Source organism: Polyodon spathula, chromosome 6, assembly GCF_017654505.1.
Source record: "Polyodon spathula isolate WHYD16114869_AA chromosome 6, ASM1765450v1, whole genome shotgun sequence".
NCBI classification, from domain to species: domain Eukaryota; kingdom Metazoa; phylum Chordata; class Actinopteri; order Acipenseriformes; family Polyodontidae; genus Polyodon; species Polyodon spathula.
In genome coordinates, this window is record NC_054539.1 from 68,792,414 (window position 1) to 68,819,212 (window position 26,799).

At 36.2% G+C, this 26,799-nt stretch overlaps 2 protein-coding genes across 8 annotated transcripts in view; one reads left to right on the forward strand and one right to left on the reverse strand.

Annotated features, from left to right (window-relative positions):
- The window catches only part of rock2a (rho-associated, coiled-coil containing protein kinase 2a), a 64,273-nt gene extending 51,418 nt beyond the window's left edge, over nt 1-12,855 (forward strand). For 4 of the 7 annotated variants that reach the window (XM_041253539.1, XM_041253542.1, XM_041253545.1 and 1 more), the window contains 13 exons: nt 55-158; nt 302-488; nt 855-948; nt 1,074-1,168; nt 1,832-2,026; nt 2,512-2,677; nt 2,986-3,174; nt 5,155-5,314; nt 5,465-5,543; nt 5,800-6,067; nt 7,473-7,686; nt 8,761-8,850; nt 11,429-12,855. In XM_041253539.1, the coding sequence (XP_041109473.1) occupies nt 55-158; nt 302-488; nt 855-948; nt 1,074-1,168; nt 1,832-2,026; nt 2,512-2,677; nt 2,986-3,174; nt 5,155-5,314; nt 5,465-5,543; nt 5,800-6,067; nt 7,473-7,686; nt 8,761-8,836 (1,827 nt within the window). In that variant the 3' untranslated portion in view covers nt 8,837-8,850; nt 11,429-12,855. Of the gene's footprint in view, nt 1-54; nt 159-301; nt 489-854; nt 949-1,073; nt 1,169-1,831; nt 2,027-2,511; nt 2,678-2,985; nt 3,175-5,154; nt 5,315-5,464; nt 5,544-5,799; nt 6,068-7,472; nt 7,687-8,760; nt 8,851-10,506 lie in introns of all 7 variants that reach the window. The other 3 variants (XM_041253540.1, XM_041253543.1, XM_041253541.1) reach the window with 3 other exon arrangements.
- Nucleotides 12,856-13,018: 163 nt separating this feature from the next.
- slc66a3 (solute carrier family 66 member 3) lies at nt 13,019-21,065 on the reverse strand. Its single transcript, XM_041253548.1, has 7 exons — nt 20,838-21,065; nt 15,817-15,899; nt 15,162-15,231; nt 14,546-14,603; nt 14,217-14,337; nt 13,895-13,936; nt 13,019-13,534 (listed from the first exon to the last, which is right to left on the reverse strand). Exons 1-7 carry the CDS (start codon nt 20,984-20,986, stop codon nt 13,443-13,445), a joined length of 615 nt encoding a protein of 204 aa, XP_041109482.1. The 5' UTR covers nt 20,987-21,065; the 3' UTR covers nt 13,019-13,442.
- Between the last annotated feature and the right edge of the window lie 5,734 nt (nt 21,066-26,799).

Sequence of the window (26,799 nt, forward strand, 5' to 3'; positions counted from 1 at the left end):
AAATGTAGTTGGACAGGGTAGCATACAGTTAACTCTTGATTCGTATAATTGCAGACCCTGTATAAGACCCAGGTTCGAGAACTGAAAGAAGAATGTGAAGAAAAGAACAAGCTGTGCAAAGAAATGCAACAGAAGCTCCAGGAGCTGCAAGATGAGAGGTGCCATTCTGTCCACTGCAGGATATTTAGTACTTTGTTCATGTCAGAAAGCAATTGTACTTTTAATAAAGTTTGATTTTAATGGTAAGAACTTGAATTTGGGAACTAACCTTTCCAATCCTGTTGTGTTTGTGCTTTTGCAGAGATTCCCTGGCAGCACAGCTGGAGATCACTCTGACCAAGGCAGACTCTGAACAGCTGGCTCGCTCCATTGCTGAGGAGCAGTATTCGGACCTGGAGAAAGAGAAGATCATGAAAGAGCTGGAGATCAAAGAGATGATGGCCAGGCATAGACAGGAGTTGGCGGAAAAGGACTCTACAATAGGATCGGTCAGTTGGACGCAAATACTGTGCCTTAAATTACCAAGATTGTATTTTTACAAAGTAATGACACATAATCAAAACATTAAAAGTGCTTATTTCTATGGTACCTGTCACATTCAATCAACCCTAAGCTAACCGAAGCGCAGCAAACCAACACAAGAATAAAAATATGATTCTTCTTTTTTTTTTCTGTTGCTGTGTTTGACCAGTTTTCTAATGGCTAGCTGAAGATGTATACGTACGTACAGGTGCATCCTGCAGTTAGTTTTTTCAAATTGAAAGACTTTTTGTCAAGGCTGTGATTTTCATTATAATCCCCCAAAAAATAGCAAAAATTCTGCTTTTTAATAAATCTTGTTTTTCTTTTTTTAGCTGGAGGAAGCTAATAGAACATTAACCAGCGATGTGGCAAACCTAGCAAATGAGAAGGAAGACTTGAACAACAAATTAAAAGAAACTCATGAAAGTAAGAAATATATTGGGCTTTGTTTTTCTATCAATGAAATCAATTGGTCAGCCCTCTAGAGTCTACAAGCTCTCCTTGGGTAGACATGAATGTTTTTTGACCTGAATATGTACCGCTTAAAACAGAACTGCACAAGGTGGAAGAAGAACAAGAAGCCATGGCAATGATCAAGTTGCAGTTTGAGAAACAATTGCAGTCTGAAAGAACACTGAAGACACAGGTAAGAATATCAGTATATCATTATATTTAATCTAAATTCTGAGCAACTACCTGTTGTGTGGGAAGTATTGCATTGGATTTTTTTCAGTGTGTAATTATGCATGACGTTAACAACGTTAACATGTATGACACTTTATAATTTTAACCCTAACATTTTGCTGTAACCTTATTAATGACACCTTTCTTGGTCCTTTTGAAAAGCAAGATCATAAAAGCCACATTAACAAATTTGCTGTCTGAATTATTTAAGAAAGTTAAGACTTATTTAAATTCTCAGTGCAGACATTCAGTTTTCATACTGAGAACAGTGTTGTCCATTTTACATTTCATTGGTGCGTGATGGCATGTTGGAACTTTAAATAGCAGCATTCCACATCTGGTATTTTCAAGATGAAACTTGATTTATTTGTTTATTTATATGGGGGGGTGGGGGGGTGGCAGTACTTGGAACTACTGATTCTCACTAGCTCATTCCTTTAGTCCTGTGCATTTGATCTGTTTTCATGCTATTCTGTGTAAGTATGTGGTTTAATTAAGAGCTATACTTCTCCTTAATGTAATATCTCTTATCTTTAAAGCAAAAAAAAAAAATAATAATAATAATTTGATCGCAGGTGTGGTACTGTCGAATCCAATTGTATAAATGCTGGGTGTGTGTTGACAGGCTGTCAACAAGCTGGCGGAGATCATGAACCGCAAGGAAGTGCGGGTAGGAGCGGGCAGCAAGCGTGGGAACGACACTGACGTGCGCAGGAAAGAGAAGGAGAACAGGAAGCTGCAGCTGGAGCTCCGGTCCGAGAAGGAGAAACTAAACAGCATGCTCATCAAGTACCAGAAAGAGATCAATGAGATGCAAGCGGTAAAGATGTTTTTAAATTTGAGTTTTTGTTGGCTAAGCCTTGATGGGCACACATGCTAGAAGAGAACAGATTGAAACGTCTTCATCTTCAATCTACCTACCATCTACCACCCTTGACATTTTATGTGTTGTGGAGGGTGGCTTTTATATGTTCTGTTATTTTATAATGCACAAGATTATTGAAGGACTAATATGATTGGACTAATATGATTGGCTTAAGGGTTACAATTGGGAAGGTATGGTGATATATAAATAAAATAAGCATGTAGGCATGGTTCGACGTTTTCCAAACAAAGCACCATTGCATAAGTACATTTTACATCTATACAATTGTTAGTAACAATGAGGAAAGGGTCCCTTTGTTTGTCAAGTTAGCTTAGAGGTAATTGTAAGCACTCCTTGTGTGTTACTTAATTTTACATAATTATAATAATAATAATAAACATAGTTTGGTTAATATTACATTTGTATATTTGTTTTCATAGCTCATAACTGATGAAAGCCAGGTGCGAATTGAGCTGCAGATGGCACTGGACAGCAAAGACAGCGATATTGAGCAGCTCCGCTGTCATCTGGCCTCTCTAAATATTCATAGTTTGGACACAAGTATTGGCAGTGGACCAGATTTCGACACAGATGATGCATACCCTGGTACTAAATCTGTGGATTTGTTTATTAATGTGTTTGATTATTGTAAACAGTAGCATGTTCCATATGTCAGAATGGTAATGTAGGGTAGGTGTGTTTTTTTTCAATAATGTCCTCTTTTCATTATAGAAAATACATTTAAAGACCAACATATTACAGCACTTTGTACACAAAGCCACATTCGTGTCACTTTTACATTTTTTCTTTCTTCTGCTTTTGTCATTTAATGTGCTAATATATATTCTCAGTTGCTTCTATACATTACTTTTTCCCTTTTCTTTTTTGTCTGTTTTCCCTGATCTGTATTTTAGTTCGTATCACTCATTCCCACACTTCGGAGGCCATGTCTTTCACCTACCAGCGCTCCTCTACCTCTGTTAGCATTGACTCTAAGCCTTCTCGATCCTGTTTGCTTTTTGACTCTGATTCTGACTTGGAGGAAGAGCCTGAACCCCAACCTGAACCTTTCCCTCACAATCCATCAGAACCTGAGAGCACAGGTGACCTGCATGGACAGTCTGCACAGCAAACAGTTTTCCTACTGCACTTCACTCTTTTCACTGGCATGTGTGTTTCTGTATGGCTTGAAGTGATTTAACAACAGAAATGTAGAATGGGATCTGTTTTTGCATGTGTTTTTTTTTTTGTTATTTTTTTAATTTTTCCATTAAGGCCACTACTGATATTTTTAATTTTCCCCTTTTTCTGAGCTGCATGTTTTTACTTTTATTTTCCCAGTGCAATAGGTAGTAAAGTATTTAGCTAAGTATTTTAGTATTTTGCTAAATTTTTCATATTTTGAGGTCCCCGAGTGGCTCATCCAATTAAAGCACTGCTGCTGGGAGCGCAGGATGAGTCACTCAGCTTGGACGGCGCCAGTTCGGGATCGGTAGCCTGCCCACTTCTGCTCTAGATTGCTTGTCGTAAAAGCGTTTTTTGCTTTAGGCTTGTGAGGTCGGAGGACGCTCACATGCCCTCAGAACATCTGTGCTGTGCAGGGACTCGCAGCGGTGAGGAGAAAAAACTAAACAATTGGACATTACAAATTGGGGAAAAATTTTAAAAATTGGTCACTCTAAATTAAAAAAAAAAAAAAAAGATTTTCCCATTTTTCTAATTATTTTGCACATCAGCTGTTGACTAGTCTTGTATTGCTTAACAGTTAAACACATACAGTTACCAGTTACTTGGACATATTTAGAACTTAGTGCAGAAAGAATGCAGTACAATTCACAGGTTTAATATTTTAGTGTTTGTTTTTTAAAGTGTAACTATGCATACTTTTTATTAGCTGAAAGGTTGAAATATATATTTAGGAGCATCTGGATATTGTATATGAAATCTGTTTACAAAACAGAAATTATCTTTTCACTGTTGGCAAGCATTGTTCTACACTTCAGTTTTCCTGTTTAAGATATCAAGTTCTAACAGAACAGAGATCCCCCTGTTATTGCTTTGTTCCCACAACCATGCTGTGCATTTTTCTATGTCTGATTTCTGCTGCACTATCATGACTGCTTGGTGTGTGTCCAAGTGTTTTGACTGCACTTAAATTAATCAAATCATTGATATTCTGGTGACCTCCATTTGTATCAGTTAAGTAAAGCAGAGCTAGATGATGGTTCATTCACAGCCAGTAAACCACCATAATCCCATATCATAGAGGTGGAGACAGCGCTGGAGATAAGGCTTTGGGTCTGGTGGTAAAATCTTGTTAAATGCTGTACAATCTTTAATGGTAATGGGGAAGGCACTAAAGATCCTTCGATTTTAACTGCAGTGATACTTTGAACTAATGTACAACCACACGTGTGAGCTAGAAGGTTCTTTATCAAGTCAGCATTTTTTTTTTTTTTTTCCCCAAGGCATCACACTGACTGCAAATTAACGTTACTTATATTTTAACATAACTCAGTGAACATGTTAAAACTTCAATATGAAGCCCTACACATAAATAAAATAAGAAAATGCATTAAGTGGTAAAACAGTTTGTTTAATATTATAGGCACCTTTTTTTTAGCAGTTGTCTCTGACGGTGGTTCCAGTTGGATTTGTAGCTGGACTAGGGTGTTTATGCTTCAACCTATGAAGCTTCGACTTGTTCTTATTACTGTGATTGGCTGCAAAGACAGCAGGGTTAACCAAAGATTGGATAATATGTGTTGGGTTGTTTTTTCTTGTGTACAGTTTCCTAGTAACTGAAGCCATTGTATTCTGGGAGATGTAGTTGTTAGTAGGGGGGGGCAGGAGGGGGAGACAGACAAGCTGTGCTGGAAAATTGCTGTGTATTTTTACGCATTAAATGTAGTGCGTATTTCAGATTTTTTAAGCTGCCTGCCATAAATGTCACACTTCAGAGAGATAAACAGAATCAGGACGGACAGTTATTCAATTGTTAGCATATGTTTTCATGTATTAACAGTGGTGATTGTATGCTACCAATATACATGGTACAGATATTTATTTTTCTTTTAATACAGAATCAAGATTGGAAGGGTGGCTTTCCTTACCATTTAGGAACAATACTAAGAAGTTTGCATGGGAGAAAAAGTATGTTGTTGTGAGTAGCAAGAAGATTCTCTTCTACAACAGCGAGCAAGACAAAGAACTATCCAATCCTTACATGGTTTTAGATATCACGTGAGTGTTCAACCTTCATTATGCTAATTCACTGAATTTAAAATGCACATTTTATAGGCATCTCATGTTGTTAAAATCTGAGTGTGTTATATGTTAACATTTACCCAAAAGACAGATAAGCAAAGAGATTTTATTTGATCTTTTTTTCAGCAAGCTGTTCCACGTCCGACCAGTAACGCAGACGGATGTATACAGAGCAGATGTCAAAGAGATCCCAAGAATTTTCCAGGTAAAACTTCAGCTGTTTACTTGTCTTCCTATGTGCAAAGACCCATACTAAAAGAAACTGTACTATGGCCACTGTACTGTAGTTCACATGCAGTGATATGTAAAACTGCTCGTGTACGTGAATGTGGTTAGGTTTTGTGTGTGTGTGTGTGTGTGTATATATATATATATATATATATATATATATATATATATATATATATATATATATATATATATATATATATATATATATATAATTTCTATTTCTGTTTTAGATCCTGTATGCTAATGAGGGAGAGAGCAAAAAAGAACAAGAGTTCCCTGTAGAATCACTGCCTATTGGAGAGAAGTCGAGCTACATTTGCCATAAAGGACACGAGTTTATTCCAACACTATATCACTTCCCCACTAACTGTGAGGCTTGCACAAAACCTTTGTGGAACATGTTTAAACCCCCGCCTGCCTTGGAGTGCCGTCGCTGTCACATCAAATGTCACAAGGATCATATGGATAAAAAAGAGGAGGTTATTGCTCCTTGTAGGGGTAAGTAAATCTAATGTAACCATTTACCTGCTAGGTGTTTAATCTCTGTTACAGAGTCCTTACGATCTGTTTGTTTTTCAACGGAGTTCCCCCACAATAAGTTACTGAAGAAATGGTCACAGAGTTCTGTAGTACTGCCTAGCAACCTACTTTGAGCTAAATATAGTGCAATCCACTTGGCAGGGGGAATTTTTAAAAGGGGCTCGGCGGGTTTGAAGGACATTGTTCCTCGCTGGAGGTTAAATGTGGTGCTTAATGCACTCATAAAGCCTCCATTTGAGCCCATGCATTCAGCTGAGCTTAAATATTTGTCGCTCAAAGCGGCTTTCTTGCTTTCTATTCTCTCCACACAGTGTGTGAGTGAGATGCAGGCATTCTCCATTGCAAAAGCCAGCTTAATTTTTACAGAACACAGGACAAAGGTTACGCTCCATACCAATCCTGCCTTTTTGCCAAAGACAATCTCTGCATTCCATGTCAAGCAGTCTGTGGAATTGGAGGCTTTCCATCCACCTTCTTTCCAGTCTGACAGGGAGCGACCGCTCCATTCGCTCTGCCCTGTGTGGGCACTAGCTTCTTATGTTGACAGGACAAAAAGGTGGAGGCAGTCTAAACAATTTGTCTGCTATGCAGCTAAATCCCATGGTCAAGCCCTGTCTAAGCAGGCTGTCCAAATGGATAGCAGACACAGTCAAAACTGCCTATGAGCTGGCCAACTTGCCCCCTCCAGAGAAGCTCACTGCACATTCCACCAGGGGCATGGCAACTTGGTGGGCTTTATTCCAGGGTACATCTGTCAAGGACATTTGCAATGCAGCGGTGTGGGCTACTCCCCATACCTCACTAGATTCTACAGTCTAAATGGCTAAGAACTAGTGTTAAGGGTGGCTTCCGAGTCGACCCTTACAACACAGGAATAGAGTTGAGTTGTCCCTCAATTTTTTAATCCTACCTGCTTGTTACTGGGGTTCCGAATTGTGATGCACAAGGCAGCTGCTTGGCTTAGCCTTGTAGCATTCCGATCGTTCTGCAACCTTGTCCTTGCGACAGCTTGTGTATACTGACCCATTTGGTAATGTTACATTTCGTACTTGAAAGGGAACATTAGGTTATTATCATAACCCTGGTTCCTTAAAATAGTAGACCCTCGGACGGGCCATGACTGCGTCACAGGCTTGGTGAGCAGCTTTTTTATATCTTAATCAGGTTTCCCGGTCTTTATGAGGTAAGTACTCATTTGGTAATGTTGTCAGTGTATAGCTTGTAACTGTTGGTAAACACAAACATTGTTTTCAAGAAACATATGTAGTTTATTGTTTCTTTAACTAGTTTCCACACCCATTTTCTATAAATAAGCACAGGTGTTTTCTCATTTCATCTTGCACTATATTTCCTTTTACTTTAGTGAACTACGACATTTCAACAGCAAAAAATCTGCTGTTGCTCGCAAATTCACAAGAAGAGCAGCAGAAGTGGGTAAGTCGGCTGGTAAAAAAGATTCCAAAGAAGCCCCCTGCGCCGGATCCTTTCACCAGATCTTCTCCAAGAGCGTCCATGAAGGTACAACCCAACCAATCCATCCGCAGACCGAGCCGGCAGCTTCCACCAAACAAACCAAGGTAAAAAAAAAAAACAAGGAAATGTGATTGCTGCTCTAAATTGTAGTAGAGGTTGCATACAACATTTGACAGAAATATGAACCCATGTGCTGATGCACATCTGCTAATATGCTTGCAACAGTTTTTTTTTTTTTTAGATAACAGTAAAACATGTTCTGCCATACAAAATATAATATGCATTTTATTGTGTTTTATGTTAACAGTAAAATTATACCAGTTTATGGAACATACACTCTAACGCCAAATTTGTCTTGCTGGCTGTTCATTAACAATTTCAGTGTTACATCTAGTTTCAATTTCTCTTTATTACTAATCTTTGCAACATGTTAAACTTAAGGGCTCCTACATGTATGTACATTGTTTATAGCTAGAACAGTCTTTTCTTTTAGTACAATGTAGATCAGGCCCACAGTGCGAAAATATTCTGTTATTATAAGGATTACGTTTTCTTCATAAGGCACATGTCAAGAAAGACCAGGTCTGAATGTCTTTTTGATAACTAACAATATTCCCACATTTTTCATTTTTATTGCTAACTTTTATAGCTCTGGCCCCATGCTTCGAATCATCCTTCATTGAATGTGTGTGTGTGTGTGTGTGTGTGTGAGTGTGTGTATGTATGTATGTATATATATATATATATATATATATATATATATATATATATATATATATATATATATATATATATATATATATATATGTTTGTTCCCATAGACGGTAAGTAATAGGGAGCTCTGGTTGCATTGTCATGGCATGTAATTATTACTAACAACAACCATTGTGGTCTATTTGCTCTACACGCTGTATTTTCCTACACTGCCCTCACAGACATATTATAACGTTTATTGCATTGCTGCATGTGTAAATGTATTTCAATCATGTAGCCGTTATTGTCTGAGAAAGCATCAGAGTAGTGCAGTCTGACAAGGTTCTTTTTTTCTCTTGAGTTAGAGACAGATGTAAAAGCACACTGCAGCAAATACAGCTGTATTGCCCATGGTTCATTAATACAAATATGGGTTTCAAGAAGAATCTCTGTATCAGTCTCTCAGATCAAGCTTCCCTTTACAGATTGCTTGATTTGGCCTTTAAAGACTGGGATTGGTCATTTGATGATGTTGATGATGACGATGTTTTTGATTTCTGAAGAAATAAGAAAGGGTAACTGGTGCCTGAGTGTGTTGATTTCGTAGTTGCAGTGATTTGAGATGATGCATGCTTTCTTTTCTGAATAATAGAAGCTGACACAAAGTTGGCATGCTTCTTTTTTATTTTTCTCCAAGCATATAACTGTCCTGAATAGGTTCAATTAATTTAAATACTACCATCATAATTTAACCTTTAATATTGCAACCCGTCATTCGAATATTGCCACCTTGTCATTGGAGGAGAACGACACAGAGTCAGGTTAACTTATTTCGAAATGACTAGTAAAGATGCAGTTTATTAGAATCAGATTTACAGTAAATATTTAATATTAAGAAATGTGTTTCCAACACCTGTACATATAGGCAAATTTAGAGGAGGCTGTGGGGTCCAGTGGTTAAAGAAACAGGCTTATAACCAGGAGGTCAAATCCCAGCTCAGCCACTGACTCATTGTGTGACCCTGAGCAAGTCACTTAACCAACTTGTACTCCGTCTTTCAGTTGAGACGTTGTTGTAAGTAACTCTGGAGCTGATGCAAAGTTCACACACACGTATCCTATAATGGCTTTGTGATGGTGGTCCACTATGGCGCTTAAAAATAAAAAATGAATTATTGTAGAATATAAAAGATCATGTCTGGTCAACACATACACTAGTCAAAATGATGTTTTAAAAATGATGTTTTCATGGTGTCTAAAAATAAAACATGTCTAAAACAGATAGGCCGTTGAGTTAATTCATCCCAGATGACACTGCTGCATGTAACACCAAACAAACCGTATCATAGAAACCTGTGCAGCTTCTGTAAAAGTTAGCTCGGAGGATCTCAATTTGAGAGTAAGAGGTGCATCTGCTGCTACCTAACCAGACAGAGTGAAGATGCTAATTCCAAGACAGAAGCCAAAAAATATAAACATACCACCAAGATTCAGGATAGATTTCCAGAAGCCATTCATAATGCCAAAAAAAGTGATCCAGAAAGACAGGAGACAGCAAGGTTGAATACATATAGAGGTGTTATTATAACTTTTATTAACGTGATACTGACTCTTTACTACGAAATATATATGGCTGTTCCTCTGAATACAGTCGGCACTTTTCTCAAAAAAACAGACCAAGTAGACAAATAGTTTTGTCGGAGTTTAATGCTCAGTTTGTAAAATGCAAACATTACAATCCAGTCGGATGAATGTCAAGGAAACCGTTTTTCACATGTTGAAGGCTTCATTGACAACATAAAACATGAAAAGTGTAATTGGGTTTCACATATCCCAATTACCACTGGTACTGGTTTAAGATTAGGTAGTACAGGATTAATACTGACCGGGCTCTGAAATCAGCTGTATGACTTAATCTGTTTGTTTTTACGGGCATTTGGGCGTGGTCTTAAATGTTTTTTTTTAGGTTATTTCTATTAGTTCTGCTAGAATGTGTGCATTTAGATTTATCAAAAAGTTTCTATACCGTAGTAAGTTTATTTAGAAATCTGCGCTTGTCCTTTTTACGTGGGGAGTTAGCAAATCTTCTTTTTTTTTTTTTTTTTTTTTTTTTTTTTAAACAACTTCCTCATGCCATGTCCAGGAAGGCCAAGGCTCAAATTCTCACCCTGTGCATCAGACATTGATTTCATGTCCTCTCTTTTATTTTTATTTTTTTTGTGCTGCAACAGCCCTCCCAGGCCTGGGCCTCCACGGATTAAAAGGGAAGAATCAAGCATCGGAAATGCTCCCAAAATTTAAATCTGAACAAAGATTATTTTATTTGTTTATTCTATCAGCAAATTGTATTTTAGAAATATTATTATAATGTTAATTATAATATGTTCTATTTTAAATGTGAGAGTGTGCAATGATGCAACAATGTGGACCACTTCTGGAAGGAGTTTCACAGGAAAGCTCCAAGGATCTAGTGCTTACAGCAGCATGACGACTTCCTTTTTTTCCTTCTTTTTTATTTTTCCTTCAGCATGTACTTCAGTGCCCTTTGCGATTTATAGACTACAAACTAAACCTGGTGTGCTTAACAATGTGAGATTATTTACAGGATTGTGTGTGAATGTAAATGCTTCTATGTGTTTTAGATGATGTGTACAAGTGTAGCAGGTTCTACTTAGGAAATGCAATTCTATAGATTATATCCTAGAGAATAGAAAAAACAAATGCAAGGTTATGCCGAATTATTTCAGTTACTTGAAGGGTTTCATATACAATTATGTAAAATGTAGCCTTCAGCCATTCATACCCCTCCGTTATAAACCTTTGTAGATTTTTTTTTTTTTTTTTTTAGTATGTATCTACAGGGTAGTGGCTGTTACATTTGATATTGTATTTTAACACAAAATAATAACTTATTTAATCAAGTTTTTTTCTTTTCAAGTAATGTGACAACGTTTTGGGTCTGTTGACAGTATCCACAAAATGTTGGAGTTGGGGGGTAAAACACATATTTGAATGTAGCTAGCACTGATATTATGAACCAAGGGCCTGCACAGAAGTGTTTTCCATCTTTTGTTTCTTATTAAATATAATTCTTTATGTATGTCTGGAAAACCAATCTTTAACTGACACCATCTTTTATTTTTGTCTTCCCAGCTAACTGCCTTTTATTGGGATGCAGTCACTCAAGGTGATGGGTTTCTTCCTAACACAAGAGAGACTGAAAAACATATATGGCGCACCAAAAATGCACAAAATGCTACATATTTTTTTAGAAAGACTTATCTATGTATCACCATGGTTTACAGCACTGCTAAAATGTAGAATATTAATCCTGGGGGTAATAGATAGGGTTCTTGGGAAACTAACTGGGTTACTGGGTCTCTGTCATATGTGCACACTTATACAAAACTCACAGCACAACCTGCTGAATCACAAGCTGATGGTTCTCCACAGTATAAGCATGCAACCTTTTTGAATCATATCCTGCTTACGTAATTACTGCATCACCCCCAACAGAACGTCTTGAAGTTTGCCTTGTTTGGGGCTGCAAAGACTGAACACTACAAAGATATTTTGGAGGACATTTGCTGGATACAAAATGGAATGGAGTTTTGAAATATCGCACACAGTACATAATTTGGGTTGCCACCCTCGCTATTATAATTTTTAAAGAACACATTTATTTTTCTTCACATTTGCAGCGATGCCCTTGTATAAAGCCTTAGTGGTTATTAGGTTATGTGCTTACAAGACCATATGGATATCTTGCTGCATGTGAATGTTTATCAGCTTTGATACTGATAGTTTCAGAATGTTACTTTTTACTAGAATATACTAGTGACAGCTGGTTCAATTTCTGTAAAAATTCTGCTTTAATTTATAATTCAGTGTTTGCCCATTCCTAGAAAGATGTTTACTTACTGTTAGATAGTTGATGAAGTTAGTGCACTATTTGTATGCATAACTATTACATCAGTGTATTCCTGTCTGAATATATACCTGATTAAAAAGGATTAGAAATCTAATTTGAGCAATGTAAGAAGGAAACTGTACATTTCATATCTAAATTAATATAAAGGAGTGACCTTATTACCCGAAGAGTATGTTGAATTCTAGTGTACTGTTTTCGTATCTCCTTCAAAGTGCTAACATTTTGTATTTGTCTTTGGTTTGTGTATTCTAGATGTGTTTTATTATTAAAAAAATAAATATTATCTCTACTAAAATCTCACAGCACATATATACAATTCACAAACATTTAAAATATTTAACTACAGCATACTGTAGCTGTATTTTAAAGTTTCTGTAAAGAGTTCTCTTAACACATAGTGATAGCTACAGGGCTTCTGGTAATGTGTTGAGAATTGTCAAAGCTGGGAAGAGAAACCTTAAAAATGGCCCGCAAATATATATTTATATAAATATTATTTTACATGCCACCTTGCAGAAAAAAAAATGTAATTTATATTGGTCTGTCCACTTTATTTAAAATTTTACATTGAAAGTGCATGTTTTATACAGCTACATTGCTAAAATAAAATAATGTAAAACATATTTGACAATAAAATTATGTAGCCTTCTATTTTGTGTGTTTATTTAATTTGTTATTCCTTCACTGGGAAATTCCTGAACTTCCAAGGGTACTTTTTGCATGAGATCTGAGATTTATTGAGCTAATGAATGTTATGTTATTAGAACTATTTGCCCACATTTTATGATGACAAACTCACATACCGCATAAAATTTGAACATTAGTTTTAATTACTGATGAAAAACAAAGTGTGGAAAATGGAGACAAATTGAGACATAAATAAAATAAATCTGCACCCACATTGTGAAACTGGACAGTTTCAAGCACTGCTATATTAAAGCACATTGCTATTCTTTGACGACTTGTGCATATAAATTCCAAAAAGTGCATTTTTGAATGCAATATAAAAATAGTAATCAAATGACTAGATTTATATGTAGGATACCCAATTATCTGTTACAATAGCACTATCCCAATGTGTAATAGAATTATGCAAGTTAAATAACAATATACAGACAACACATATGTTCAAATCCCTTGCTTCTAAAATAATGTTTAGGTAAACAGTGACAAGTAGAATAAATGGTTATTAATGCCGTCTTGGTCCACGATGAATGATTGTGTACGGGGCTGGATTTACTCCTGCTTCTTGCCTGCTCTCCTGTAGTACACTATGGTGGCTGTAACCCAGCCATTGAGAAGTAGCATAATGATGAACCTTGCAAGAACTGAAACAAAATCAAACAAAAAATGTTTTTATGTCTGACTGGTATACTTTGAGACTAAAGTTCCTTCCTAGAATCTAATTTGCTAACTTATAGAGCAGGTCAAGCTAACTGAGTAATCAAAGAATTGGCAAACCCAATAGACAGTTTATTTGATTGTCAACATTGAATTAAAATGCAAAATCTAAACAAACTATCTGGGGAAGAAAAAAACAATGGACCCATTATTAGAAGATGGAGACATTTCTAACATCAAATTCTAACTCAACAACTTTCTCAGTAATGATGTCGATAACTGCTTTGGATGATACTGATGTAATGCTTCTTAAGAACATATAACAAGTTTCATATTTCTTTACGCACCCTGAAGGTCCCCTGTTGTCATTAACGTAGTCACAATCCGTGCTGCGGAAGTAAAAAATATCATGTGTTACAAGTTACCCCATCTTGTGTTAACCTTGCTCTTTTTCTATTTTTAGTATTTGTATATTACATCTTTACAAAACTGATCTTTATCAGTTTTTATTTTATTTTTTTTATTTTTAATTTAGTGAGTTTGTTAACCAGGATAGGATTTCACTTAATTTCTTACAGGATTTTGGAAAATTGCACTTAATAATAAAAAAAAAGCTTATGTACTACATTCATATGTAGCAGTTATTAATAAGCACAGGCTCTGACTTACTTAAACTGGTGTATAAGGCCATGCCCCATGTCAGGGCGCTTACTTGCCCAGCATCTCTGGTTTCCCACAAACACTGTAGCTGTGCAAATTTACTAGCAGTGCTGATGAAGGTACACAGGCTCTAGAAAACAAAATGGATGCATTCAATTGTCTGAAGTGCTAACCGGCATTATTAAACTGAGTATGTTGCATTGTGCTGAATACAAGGATCGCATCTTCTCAATACAGAGTTGTCAATTATGCTGGGGTCGATTTTAATATTTGTTTTATTGTTGGTATATACTGATGAAAAAACACTTTAATGCCTTCTTGTAAGCACCCTTACTTACCATAGCCAAATCAATAATCCACTTCTGAACAGTTAGAAGATGCCATCCAGCAACAAATCTTGACAATTTGGGGTAAAGGTTAAAACAAATGATTAAGACTTGACTACAGTGTTTGTCTGAATAAAACCTACTGTTATGATATATGCTACATAGTATTGAACCAGTATGTATCTCTATACTTTAAAAGGTAAGCCTTAAATAGTATTATTTTTAATTAACAAATGCCTTGGAGGAGTTTAACACTAATTAAAAATGAACATCAGACTTATAGAAAAGGAGCAGTCATTCTCACACTAGAGGGCGCATGACACCAAGCAGGTCATTTGAGTTTTTCATTTTGATTTGGCACTTCCTGATGACAAACGCAAGCTGTTCCGTTTTGTACAAAGAAAAAGCCTTGCCAGTATTACTGGAATATGTGGGGCTGCAAAACAATGGTAAACGTCTAGGAACAACAATCAGTAAGTTCTTGATTCACTACTATGAATAAACAGCTTTTTGGCGATCACCCTTTTCACTTGAAAAACTATAGTATAGATCTGAGAGAAAATGTAGCCCTAGTGTTTCAGTAGTCAAGTTCACCAGTGTTTTCTTCCAAAAATACAGTAAAGGATACAGAACTGCAGCGAGCAGACCGTGGTTCAGATTTCCATTGTAGTAAAAAACCAGCAACAGAAGAATCGCATCTGAAAACCAAACAAACAGAACAAATCTAATTCCCCACATAATGCAATATTATCCTGAATATTAACAACTGTAAAGAAGCTCTTCAGTTCTAGTCCTTTCCCAATATGTAACATTGGCTAGATCGGCCAGTGTCTTTATAACAGTAAGAGCCACCATCTAGCTGCTTCAGGTCAAGTACTATGGCTAGTTTAAAGTTACGTTCTTTTTAATCATAACAGGATGCAAGGTATATTTGAAAATGTGAAGTTAAATAAACAGTGTTAAATCAACAAGCGTCAAGATAATCACAAACTTCTTTCTGTTGATGGAATGAATTATGTATGGGTCAGCACCAAAAGCTTTTTCAGTGTAGTGTGCAGATTCTGTTGTATGACTGATGCATGAATACCAAGAAAAGAGAGATGGAAGGCCTACAGCACTGTCAGTGTTTTCACAAACCAGACTATGAAAACCATTTCCCAGTGCGGCAACTAAGATTCTAGGGAGACATTTTACCAGCATTTGGGAGCATTGGTTCATTATGTACCTCAGTTTGAATTTCTAATTGTCAGATGTACAGGTATGCTATAGAGTTGAGAAGTTACCTTGAGCAATAAGGATAGGATACTCCAAGTAAGTTGGCAGTGGGTACTTGTAGTAACTCTGGTATGAGAGAAACACAATGAACCTACAACAAAAACATAGTAATAATCAATTGCAAAGATTTGCCTAATGCAATGTTTTCTTTATACTGTACATTGTAAAAAAAAAAAAAAACCTGTTGATGCATGACACATTAAATTAATTAGACAAAAAGCTTAATCTTTCAACTCTAGAACACTGATGTCAAGCATGACCTCATTCAACTTCAACATTTCAAAGATTACTATCATTGAACATGTTCATTCTGTAACTCATATCAATATATATATATATAATATATATATATATATAATATATATCACTTAATATTCCGTAAAGGCATCAAGAACGGCAAATGTTGCGTCGCACATGCAGTGGCTAATGGTTAGTTTTAAAAGCCATGGTGAAGATGCTTTGTTACCTAGTTCCATTGATATGTACCATTTTACTGCACATGTATACAGTATTAGACAACATTATATATATATATAAGCTCAAAGAGCCAGCTGCCCAACGTTTTGATATGTTGTACATATCTTTCTCAAAGGTTTTTTCATAATTGATAATGTTTTACATCGTATACATTTCTTTAAATACTTGAAAATGAAAACACATGTTACAATATACAAAACAAAACATAAGGAGTATCAAAGCAATGTTCCAGAAAATTTAATATTGTCTCCAAATCTTGGTTTCCTCAAAATAGCTCACAAACACGAGGCATGTCTTCCCAGCTCTTCTGCAGCAATTCCCAGAGATGTAGGGCACTTGCGGGTAGCTTTGCTTTGACTCTTCTGTCCAGTTCGTCCCATACAAGTTCTGTGGGATTGAGGTCTGGAGACTGGGCAGGCCAGGTCATTAGACTGAGTTGTCCTTCACTTTCCTTCTTCGCCAGATAGTTCTTGCACAACTTTGAGGTGTGTTTCGGGTCATTATCCTGAAGAATGCAGGACTGCCCAACTAGCCATAATCCTGATGGAATGGCATGCCTCTGAAGTATGCTATGACAGCCATGCTGGTTGAGCTTGCCATAGACTTGGTAAAGATCACCAACTCTGTCACCAGCAAAGCAACCCCAGACCATGACACTGCCTCCTCCATGCTTGACAGTGGGAACCACACATGCAGAACTCATGTGCTCACCCTCTCTGCGTCTTACAAATACTCGGCGGTTCGACCCAAATATTTCAAATTTCAAACCGACTTCCACTCCTCAAACGTCCAGTTTCTGTGTTTTTTGGCCCAGGCAAGTCTCTTCCTCTTATTCTGCACTCTTAACAATGGTTTCTTTGCAGCAATTCTTCCAGTTAGGCCAGCTTCATGCAATCTCCTCTGAACAGTTGATGTTGAAACATCTGTACTTCTAGTAGCATTTAGCTGAGCTTGTATTTCAGGGGCAGTTAATCACCGGTTTCGCAGACCTGTGACTCGAATGAACTTGTTCTCTGATTCTGAGGTCACCCTTGGCCTGCCTGACCTTGTTCGGTCCTCATGAGTGCCAGTTTCTTCAAATTGTTTATGGTCTTGGCCACAGCAGTTACAGACACTTGCAAAGTTCTTGCGATTTGTCTTAAAGATTGTGGTTTATTTCTTAAAGTAATTACAGACTGTCTTTTTTCTTTGTTGACTTAGCATATTTTACCATTTTCTGCTCCCTTAAATTCAGGAATGACAAACTTGTACCTATGCTACCTATATTAATAATAATCATGGACCCTCACCTGTTAACAACAATTGGTGACAAAAGGTTAATTAGGTAACATGCTAGTTAACTCAGAGAACATCTAATAAAGACACTTATACTTAGGCCAGTGTTCTAACACCGTGTTATACACATTTCAGACTTTTAACTGACTTGGACTTCAGACTGAAATCCCCTTGCTTTGGGTGACCATTTCATTGAAATTGACAAGATTCACATTTTCATTTAAATTTTTGAATGCAATTCACTTATGATTACACTATGTAACACAATTTTTGTTCCTGGGTAGTAAGTGTTATTTCCTAATTGCTTATGCCTCAAAAGTATAGAAAATGGCTATTATTCCCCACAAACTTTGCTTTTGTGACCAGAACAGTGATATTTCAAAATATTACTATTTCCAATGGAAAAACGGGCAAATGTGTGTCTTTTCGTTCACATAAAGTCAGAAAAAAACAACATATGAATCCAAATTAACATGCATTTATACTAAAGTAATACAAAAATGACTACTAAAGATTTAGAAGTGACTAGTTTTTCGAGATTTACGATTATACTATAAATACAGTATAATCGTAAATCTCAAAAAACTACTCACTTCTAAATCTTTTGTAGTCATTTTTGTACAAATAACACTTACTACCCAGGAACAAAAAAATAATAATTTGTTACACAGTGTTATCAGCTTATACAAGTACACGTATCGTATAATGAAATATTAAGTGTTTATAGACAAGTTTATACAGTTAAAAGCATAGATAATCATGAAAAACTTGGTTTCAAGCAGGTGTACTCCAGACTTTTGACTGGTACTGTGTGTGTATGTATATATATATATATATATATATATATATATATATATATATATATATATATATATATATGAGAAAGCTTTAGTTTGGCAGCACTTGAAAACCTAGAAGAAAAGCAAAAAAAAGGTGCAAGAGCTCTTGTAGTGGGTATGTAATAATGCCTACCAAAAAAAAAAAAAAACAGAAGACGACTTAGGGCGTGTTCAAATAGTGTAGTATGTCTAAAACATTATCCATAAAGTGAAAGATAAAATGCAATCAATGTGTGTGCTTGTGTAAATATTTAGTGAAGAATAATCCTGTCGCAAAAGCAATGGTTTGAAATGCAGCTGCAGAAGTCTCAGGTATTTACTGTAAGAAAGCAAATAGTTGCACAGCATTGTAAACATGCTCTGGCATGTGATTCAACAAGACTGAGAAGAATTGCTAGTCAGGACATGCAGTCACAGCATATGGCTTGTTTAATATATTGCTTAAAAAAAAAAAAAAAAAACGCAACACAGGGTAACAGGTGGTGCTCCCTTTGAATACAGAACCAGCCTTAAATTGGGAGAACTTTTTGGGGAAAAAAAATTATCAAAAGTGCATGCATTCCAGCCAGTGTGAGTGATGCAGTAATAGCGTCTCACTCCAAACAACAACCTACTGTCCATTTTACATACTTGCTGTCAAAGTTTCTGTTTGCCTGCTTCATTTAAAGAAAAAGAAAATTAAAAAATCAGCATAATTATACACTTTCCAGGGTGTAACGTTAACAATAACGCTATATCAGCAATTCCTGACTCTTACAATGTACTTAAATAAAAGCTGCAATGATAATGCTTATTTTTTAATTACTTATATATTGGGTTTGATTCTATTTTTTAAATAATCTGTGTTAAGGTCCAGCTTTTTAGTTGTAGTCACTGTATATTACCACAGACATGTGTCGCAGAGGCTAGAGCAGCAAAGTCTCTGTTTATGCACCATCTACTGTAGTGAATGCACTGACACTAGTTGTTGGTATTGCATATGTCTATGGTGAAAGAATTTGACAACTAAAGCTGAGGAGCCATTCCTGAACTCAGTGTGTGTGTATACAAAGTATGGAAATATAATGTGCAGCAACAGTACACTTTAAGACTAAATATATAAGTGTAAAAAATAAACCAAAAGAAAATGATCATGAAGGTGGTGTTTCAGTTGTATCTGTTAAGAAGCTATAGGTGTTACAGCATGTTACTTCATGATCAGTGCCTGTGCTCATTGCTGAATTATTTGTGCCATTTCTTCATTAAACTAGCTTAGCATGGACTCTTAAATCACAGCACTCTATTGTACACTCAACAAGAGCAATGCGGTTAAATACATTTCCAAATAATGTATTTACTTGCACATTTTCTCAAATATTATTAAATTTACAATTTAAACGTACAGAATACTGTATTAATTTAGTATTAATCTATATCTTACATTTGTTCAGAGATCTTTAAAATAAACTGTTTAACGTGCAGGTTTTTCACTAAAATCCAGTGCAGGTTTTTCACTAAAATCCACGCTTAACAACCATCGCAAAAGAAAATAGCATAGATAACACTCAAGAGACATCACATACAGTAACACATTAAAATATGAACAAGCTTAGCTAGTTTAGTGATCACGGGGTCAGTTCCGGGGTAATAACGCACTTGCCCTTATTCATTTTTCCAAGACCGCTTTACAGACAAGAACTATACATATTTAGATGATATTATTAAATAATAATAACAAAAAAATGCGTTATTACAGAACAGTAACTTTCTGTAGTCCTTGACGATAACCACGCTGTGTCAGTATATTTGTAGTGTTATAAAGTGGTACATCGTCACAATGTGGTACACGTACCAAAACTTGACCCGTGTAATATTAGTAAGTGGTTCGCTTTGAGATTTTGGTACATGTGCAATCAATTACGATGTGATGTGTTTTCCTATTGTCAAACAGAGGTACATTTCCTATTAATTATAGTTTTTTTTGTTTTGTTTTGTTTCGTTTTTTTTGCAAAGCATTAATTATACATTATTTTTTTGCAAACTTAAACTGGAAATCGACAAATTCTCTAAGAAAAAAAAAGAAAAATAAACAATTCACGACGAACAAGGCAAAATGAGAAGTCTAGTTGCATAAGTAAAATAATTTGCAAGACCCAATGTATTGCATACGATAAATACTTGCAAACTATTTTCTTTGTAGCAAAATATAATAAACTCAATACAAAAATAAGCGGAAGTTGTTTAGGTATGCGCGAAAAAGAGAAGTATCTGTAAATACTACACCGTCTGTACAGCAATCGGAATCTCATTGCATTGCGTGTCACCACTAGAGCCTGCCGCGCCTAAACATTGAACATTGAGTTATTATTTAATTAACTTACTCTCAAACAATTTCAGTTTATAACAGCTGCGTTATTACTATAATCCAGTGCATGGCTTTACAAAATAAAATGTCTTACCCCGTCAATTCTAGCAGTAAACTTTTCAAGCTAATACCTCTGGATGATTTAGCTGAAATGAGAGCAAATATCTGTGGGAATTTGAGCACAAAGCACACAATTAAGGTGCTAAAATTGGCAAAATGTAACACTTGACTAGCACTCATCATAATGTCTTTATTGTTAACCTAGGCGTGTACCACTGAAACTGCATGTGGTGACTGCAACACTTCCCTCGCCCTGCCTACATTAAAAGCCCGAAGAGGAGGAGGCACAGCATTACGTCACTTTTATTTTTAAACGCCATCTTGTCTGGGGGAAGTAGAGAGTTTGTGAATGTGAGGTATTTTAAATGCTGTTGTGTTTGCGATTCTGTGTGATGTTAAGTAAAGCGAAGATTGTTTTTAGGGAAACGTTAAACATTTATTTTTTATTAAGACGATAGGGTTTTTTGGGGGGGCTGCAGGAGCGATCTGGGATTCGTAGTTAGTAATGAATTTATAGTCATTTTCATTAATTTACAGTATTAGAGAATTAATGTTACTTCTATATAAAACACATTTTAAGTAATGTTGTATTTTCTTTGAGAACAGTTGAGAATCGCTCTAAACAGATATTGTACTGTATTTAGTACCAGAACTTAGTGTTATTAAGTCTCAATTAATAAAGTGGTTTTCTGTCATGTTTTCAGGAGTGCATTATAATTAATAATTGTATTTGTATGTGCAGTTGCTGTACCACCGGTCATGCCTGCCACTTGTGTTGCAATTAATTGTTCAGAGGAGAGGAGTAAAGACACGGCAAAGAGAGGGATCACTTTCCATAGGTAACACAAACACAAACATAAAAGTTTTTATTTGGCCATACTGGTAACATTTACAAATGTAAGCAGACATGAGACTTTCTGTAGTGTTATACTGTTTTCCATATATCTTTAAAAAAAGTTGTACTTGCTAAACTTAGACTAGTAACACTCGAGTTAATGTATATGCACAGTTTTTATTATGAACTTTGACAGTGGAAAACTATCATATAATATTATTATTAATAATAATAATAATAATAATAATAATAATAATAATAATAATAATGTAAAATGTTTTATTCTTAGTTTTCCAAAGGATCCATTGAGAAGAAAACTATGGAAGGCAGCTGTTCGCCGAAGGACACCAGATAAAAAACTGTGGGAGCCCGGTAAAAACAGTTTTTTATGCAGCAAACATTTCAAACCAGAAACTTTTGACAGGACTGGGCAAACAGTTCGACTGCGAGACCACGCTGTTCCCACAGAATTCAACTTTACAGCTAAACGGGAGGTATATAGAGATTACTGAAAATGTCTTTTAATGCTGATACGTACGTGCGCCGAGTACTCTGTATATTACAATCAAGAGCGCGTGTATTTTTCTAGTCTTATCTCGTAAACAAGGTGGCCATCTGAGTAACATCTACCATGTGTAGCACCCAGCAGAAGTGAGGAGTTTTCGTCCTATCTATTGTTTTTGTGTTATTATTATTTCAGTCTATGATGCCACTGCTAGTCAATTTTCACGAACTTTTTCAAAGTATCACGAACTGGTTAGTCATTTTCTGCTGGCTGTACAGTGTTATTAGTGTTAAACTGGCTGTGTATTGTGTACTCTTTGTAATCTCTTGTGCTGCGGGTAAATGCACTGCAGAGCACAACGAAGTGTCTAAGATGTGTTTAGTTTATTATTATTATTATTATTATTTTTATAACAAATGTAATATCCTTCCCTTGATTTAAATTCAACAGTTTTCACAATGTATCCGAGCATCTTGTTAGCCTTTTTTATAGCTTCCCCACATTGTCTAGATGAAGACATTTCTGAGTCAACAAAAACTCCTAGGTCTTTTTCATAGATTCCTTCTCCAATTTCAGTATCTCCCATATGATATTTATAATGTACATTTTTATTTCCTGCGTGCAGTACCTTACACTTTTCTCTATTAAATGTCATTTGCCATGTGTCTACCCAGTTCTGAATCTTGTCTAGATCATTTTGAATGACCTTTGCTGCTGCAAGAGTGTTTGCCACTCCTCCTATTTTTGTGTCGTCTGCAAATTGAACAAGTTTGCTTACTATACCAGAATCTAAATCATTAATGTAGATTAGGAATAGCAGAGGACCTAATACTGCAAACCATGAGCAATGACCGATTAATCTTTTACAGTGTAAACCCTGACTCAAGGTTAACTATCCATTTAAAAATCCTTGTGATGCACTAATTTTGTATAATGGGGATTAACCATAGCACCAGGACCACACTGCAGCTAGTGGACTAGTACCCGAGGACAACATTCTTGTTGCAGACCCCACCTTTTTGTTGATAAGAGTGTTATCTATCAGTCTGCAGTTTGAGACAAACCAGGAAATCACCAAGCCTTAAATTCCCGTGCTTCTCATTAGTGGATCACATTTCTTGTGTGCACCAGATTCTGTACAGCTTTTGAAATCCACACCTAAGTTTTTGGTGCGGTATGTAATCTGAGGGTGAGCCGCAGATGCAGGTAAAACATAAGGCAACCAGTTGACAATTTCATTTTATAGCAATTTTTAACATAGTTGCTTCAATCTAAATTACTGTGAAGCTGATCTAGGAGGCTGTGTGCTCCAGTGGTTAAAGTAACGGATGTGTAACGGCTGTTTCTTTAGCCACTTGTAACAAGGAGGTCCCGGGTTCAAATCCCAGCTCAGCCACTGACTCACTGTGTGGCCCCGAGCAAGTCACTTCACCTCCTTGTGCTCCGTCTTTCCGGTGAGACGTTCTTGTAAGTGACTTTGCAGCTGGTGCATAGTTCACACACCCTAGTCTCGTATCTTGTAAAGCGCTTTGTGATGGTGGTCCACAATGAAAGGTGCTATATACAAGTAAAAGTATTATTATTGTTATTATTATTATTATTATTATTATTATTATTATTATTATTATTATTATTATTATTATTATTCTCTTTTACAGGAGGGGTCTATATAAGAACATATCTTTATTTACCAGGAGCTGTTAGCCCGACTGTCCCATTGCTAAGTCTTAAAACTAGGAGCATGTGGAGCTGTTGAAGTCTAGTACTTTCATATAAGAAACAGGAAAAAATAAGTCAGACTCTGGAAAGCCCAAGACTTATTTTGATCAGACATGAATGTGTTAATTTATGCTAACTGAGTGCCAATTATTTCACCCTTACATATAGGGCTTATAGAGTCTCTCCAAACTACAGCCCCAGTAACAAACTACAGTGTTGGCATACTGGAAATACTGACACCGTGCTAAATCTGGGATACTGACCTCTGTCTTTCTATTAAAATGCAGATTTCTCCTCTGCAATAAGACACCTTTGGAGCAATGGTGGGCTTTAAGAAGGTGAACAACTGATGGGAAATGCTGAACACCAACTAAAAACCACAGATTGTGCAGTGAGCACTTTACTGCAAAATTTTTTGACCACACTAGACACAGTTCAGAGAGAATACAGTTCCATTTGTTTTTGTTCTCCTGCACAGTTACCTGGGTTTATACCTGTGCAAACAGCTTAGTAATAATTACTTTGTGTTGAATTATGGTATCTCTGCCTTTCAGAAAAATGAGCCCCGTAGAAAAAAGAAAAGACCACTGGATGACTGGCAACAAGAGTCACAAGTATGTTTTAACCTTTCTTATCCTATTAAGAGCCAGGTTTTTTTTGATTGAGGCAGTTTTGGTTCCCTTCTGAACTACTGTTTTGAGCTAGAAATCAAACATTCTGTACACATTTTTTTCAGTGGATCCAACAGATGTATTCTGTTGTGAGTCTGAGATCGTCCAATGGAGTAAACTGGAATAATGGACTTTGCTAATTGCAGTGTAATTATTTACAGGACCATGATTATAGTTTGCCATCAGTGGAGATCCTGGCTCAGAAACACCGAGCTGCAGAACAAGCTGTGGGTGAGAAAGAGTGGCAGATAAAAAACATGAAGGAAGTAGAGAAAGGCCTTAAACTTTGCTGTGCCAATGCCATTGACACTCTGCTGCAGAAGAAACTGATTTCCATACACCTCAGTGAAAAACTTCTATCCTATGGTGACATACCTTTGCATCTCTTTGAAAAGCCGGTAAAAGAATTTTCATCGAATCAAAGATCCTTTGTTACAACCCTGCTACTGTACAGCCCCAATGCATACGAGTTCCTGCAGAAGAAAATGAAGCTACCCTTGCCAAATCCTGAAATCATCAGAACGTAAGAATTGTTTTATGTCTAAGTAGTACTTATGAAATACCGGATAATCTTTGAGAAATGACGACTTTTGTTTTCAAAGATTTGTGCAATCTCTGTTAGTTTTAAAGTTATATTAAAATGCATTGTACCCATTTTTAATGACATTTTTTGTATAAACTTTTTCAGTTAAGGTTTGTCAGCAAGAGAAATCACCTGCCACATCTGTAAATTCCAAATTAAAAAATGCTAATGACCATTACAGTATGTACAGAATAGCAGGAAAAGAAACGTCGGTGAATAGCTTAATACAAATCAAATAAGTGGTATTAAGATCTAGATGTCATAAGGTAAGCAAATGAGGTGTTGGTATCGGTACAGTATGTTTAAAATGATTGATTTACAGTGTGTGGAAAAATTTTATAGATACATGTAAAAAGACATAGCCCACATAGCCCTGGTGTTTAAAAAAAAAAAAAAAAAGTTCCACCAAATGTACAGGTAAATTCTATTAATATTTGTAATACTTTTTTTTTTTTTTTAAATACAGTTGGCTCAAGAGTAGTGATGATGGCCCTGGATTCAACAGTTGTGTTATAAATGCTTTAGCACATAATAGGATGGAAAAGCCAGATGAATATACACATGCCTGCCTGATAATTGATACAATGGCCATCCAACAACACATTTCCTATAATTCATATAAGAAGACAATGACAGGATTTGTTGATCTAGGCAATGGAAGTGAATTGCAAGGAGAACCAGCAAATCAGGTCCTTGTTTTGATGCTTGTTGGTATCAAGGGTCAGTGGAAGGCACCTATTGCATACTTTTTTGCAAACCAGTTGACAACAGAAGCCAAAAAGGTGCTTGTGTGGCATGCTCTGGGAGAACTTGTACACCTTGGCTTTGAAGTTGTTGCCATTACCATGGACAGTCATCCGACAAATGTGGGAATGTGCAAGCTGCTTGGCTGTAAGGTCACGGTCAATCAGCAGCTGAAGACATACTTCAAACTACCAGACAGTGACCATAAATGCTACGTCATTTTTGATGTTTCCCGTGAGCTTAAGCTGAAGCGCAATGACCTAGAAGCTTATGGGACCATCAAAAGCCAGGAAGGATACGTTAACTGGGATTACATAAAGAACCTGCACAATCTCCAGGAAAATGCTTATTTGCGTACAGGGAAAGCAAAATCCCAGGAGCACACAAGAGTTTCAGCTGAGAAGATAAACGTGTCTCTCGTTGCACATCCGTTTAGCAGTTCAGTAGCAGAGCTGTTGAATATGCTGCATGGGCTCCATGTTCCTCAGTTTGCAGATTGCCTTGCTACAGTTTCCTTTATTGAGGTCTGTGATTTCATTTAAAAATATCACATTATTTATGTCTTGATAGATAGTAATCTTGGTGTTTTGTGAGGGATCCCACTGCTCTACATCTATAACCTAATATGACCTTTTAATTCAAGAAGGTACGTGCAATGAAGAGTACAATAACAGTTCTTTCTTTCACAGTAATATCTAACTATTTTGTGGATTTCAGAGAGTGGTTATGTTATCTGATGTTCTGAATAGTCGTTCTACAAGATATAAAGGGTACCTGGGTCCTATAACTACTGCCAACCTCAATTACTTCCTAAGCTTTCTGCTGGAAACAAGGGAGTATTTACTCTCATTGAAAGCTGTTAAGACTCCAAATTGCATTTCAAGGTAATGCTGTCAATGTTTAATACTTGATGCTTATTTGCCAGCAAGGTTGATATGT